This window comes from Penaeus chinensis, chromosome 16 (assembly GCF_019202785.1).
Source record: "Penaeus chinensis breed Huanghai No. 1 chromosome 16, ASM1920278v2, whole genome shotgun sequence".
In the NCBI taxonomy this organism is placed as follows: domain Eukaryota; kingdom Metazoa; phylum Arthropoda; class Malacostraca; order Decapoda; family Penaeidae; genus Penaeus; species Penaeus chinensis.
The window spans coordinates 21,688,262-21,690,490 of record NC_061834.1 but is presented as its reverse complement, the minus strand read 5'-3'; the positions used below and the strand labels follow the sequence as shown (position 1 = coordinate 21,690,490).

Sequence of the window (2,229 nt, the reverse complement as noted above, 5' to 3'; positions counted from 1 at the left end):
AAAACAATAAAAGAAAGAAACACGAAAGGCACAGTAAAGAAAGAAAGAAAGAAAGAAAGAAAAAAAACGTTGCCTACATGCGGAGGTTATGACTGTCCCTGATTAAGATACAAAGTTATAATCGAAAAGTTATAATCGATCCATCAGGCGTTTAGTTACCCTTCGAAGCGACAGGGTGAAAACATGGAAACTTTGACTGATTGTTCGTCCAAAAGTTTACGTCTTCATTTGTCTTATTTCCCCCCTCACTTCGGTTTTTTTTTTCTCTCTCTCTCTCGCGCTGTTTCCTTGTTCTGAAGATGGCTACGGGTGAGTGAGTAAGCAGGTCTGTAGGAATTATTGACCTTGTGGGATGTCACAGCGGGAAATCTTTCAATGGCCCATGATAAGTGCAGCACATTTGAGTCCCAAGAATAAATAAAATCACTAAAATCCAGGGAGGAAAAGAAAGGATAGGCTAGCATAAGAACAGTATAAGATGCACGAGGAGGGTAATATGAAAGGGAAATATGCAGTAGAGAACAAAGAAAGAAATGAAGTCAAGTAGAAGAACCACGAGGCTGCATATGATATGTGGTGTATGTATAAGTGCAATCTTGCACGGTCCAGCTCCTATCTTTAATTGTTACTGTCACTTAGGGCTCAATACTTAACTTTTCCCGTCCTCTCAGGTTCCCTAGCTGGAGCTGTCGGCCACGTAGTATCGCTTGTTAAATGTATCCAAATATGCCAGAGGATTTAGGAAGGAAACGCCCCGTGGTGCAGTAGAACAACGAATGTTTATTTTCCAATATCCGTACAAAAGGCCGCGGGAGGCCGTGACGTCACGCTCGTGACTCGTGAAGTGTTAAGCATCTAAAACAATTGGCAATAACAAAAACACATAACTAAAATACAAACACAACATATGGCATCAAATAATAAAAGAAATAATAGACAACACACAAAACATACAAAATACATGAAACATCTACCACCTCGGCACAACGGACAGTCAGCATGCGCAACTACACACAGTCACGCACACACCGCACGCAAGCCCACGCAGACACGCGTTTTGGTATACACATGCAGAGAAGCACATGCCGTCACTGCAACAGCAAACACAACCTCCACACACATACACACACACCCGCACACACACAGTGCACGGACCACGCGCGCCCCAGAGAGCGCACGCAATTCAGCACTCGGCCACTCAATCACACGCACTCACACACACACGCGCACACGCTGCGCACGCAATGGGCAACTACACACGGAGCGAGCATCATCTAAGAGGGGGGTGGGGTGAGTACAGAGTGTCACGCTACAATAATAATGATAATAATAATGATAATGGTAATAATAATAATAATAATAATAATAGAATTGCCATCAAAAGAGGAATTTTCCAAGGCGACTCCTTGTCGCCACTGCTATTTTGTTTGTCGCTGGTTCCCCTGACCAACATACTAACTAGCGACAACCTAGGATATGTAATGCACAAAGAGCACAGAGTCAGCAACCTACTATACATGGATGACTTGAAGCTCTTCGCAAAGGATGACTGGATCAAGAGCTCGGCGTAGTCAAGACATTCAGCGATGACATACAGGTGGACTGGAGAAGTGTGCTAAAGCAACTATCAGGAAAGGCAAACTTGTATCAAGGCCAAACGCTAAGCTGAAAGGCGAAACCGAGATCCGGAACATTGATCAGGAAGGAGTCTACAAGTACCTCGGAGTAGACCAGAGCGACGGAATACAGCACAGTCTCATGAAGGAGAAGATCCGGAAAGAGTATTACCGTCGGGTCAGACTCATCCTCGACACTGAACTCAACGCCAAGAACAAGATGCATGCAATAAACAGCTTAGCCGTGCCAGTGCCGCAGTACAGCTTCGGGATCATCGACTGGAGAGATGTACAGATCCAGGAAATGGACAGGAAGACCCGGAAACTACTAACAAAGTACGGAGTCCTGCATCCGAAAGCTGACAAAGACCGAATCTATATCTATAGAAACAGTGGTGGCCGTGGACTCATCGAGCTGGAAAGTGCATACAAGAGCGCGATCGTCGACCTAAACGAGTACATCAAGTGAGGAGACGACAAGTATACCAGACTCGTTAAGAGACACGAATCAGAGAAGAGGAAATACTCTCTTGTCAACAAAGGCGATGAATTCAAGAAGAAGTATATACCGCCCCAGCCTGGAGCCCAGTCAACACAGCCAAGTTTGCAAACC

General features: G+C 45.0%; 1 protein-coding gene across 1 annotated transcript in view; it reads left to right on the top strand.

Moving 5' to 3' along the window:
* Window positions 1-299: 299 nt before the first annotated feature.
* LOC125033260 overlaps window positions 300-2,229 on the top strand; it is a 2,629-nt gene continuing 699 nt past the window's right edge. The window contains exons 1-3 of the mRNA XM_047624643.1: window positions 300-309; window positions 1,598-2,038; window positions 2,129-2,229. The exon at window positions 2,129-2,229 is cut by the window's right edge and continues 699 nt beyond it. Coding sequence (XP_047480599.1) covers window positions 300-309; window positions 1,598-2,038; window positions 2,129-2,229 — 552 coding nt within the window. The remainder of the gene's footprint in view (window positions 310-1,597; window positions 2,039-2,128) is intronic.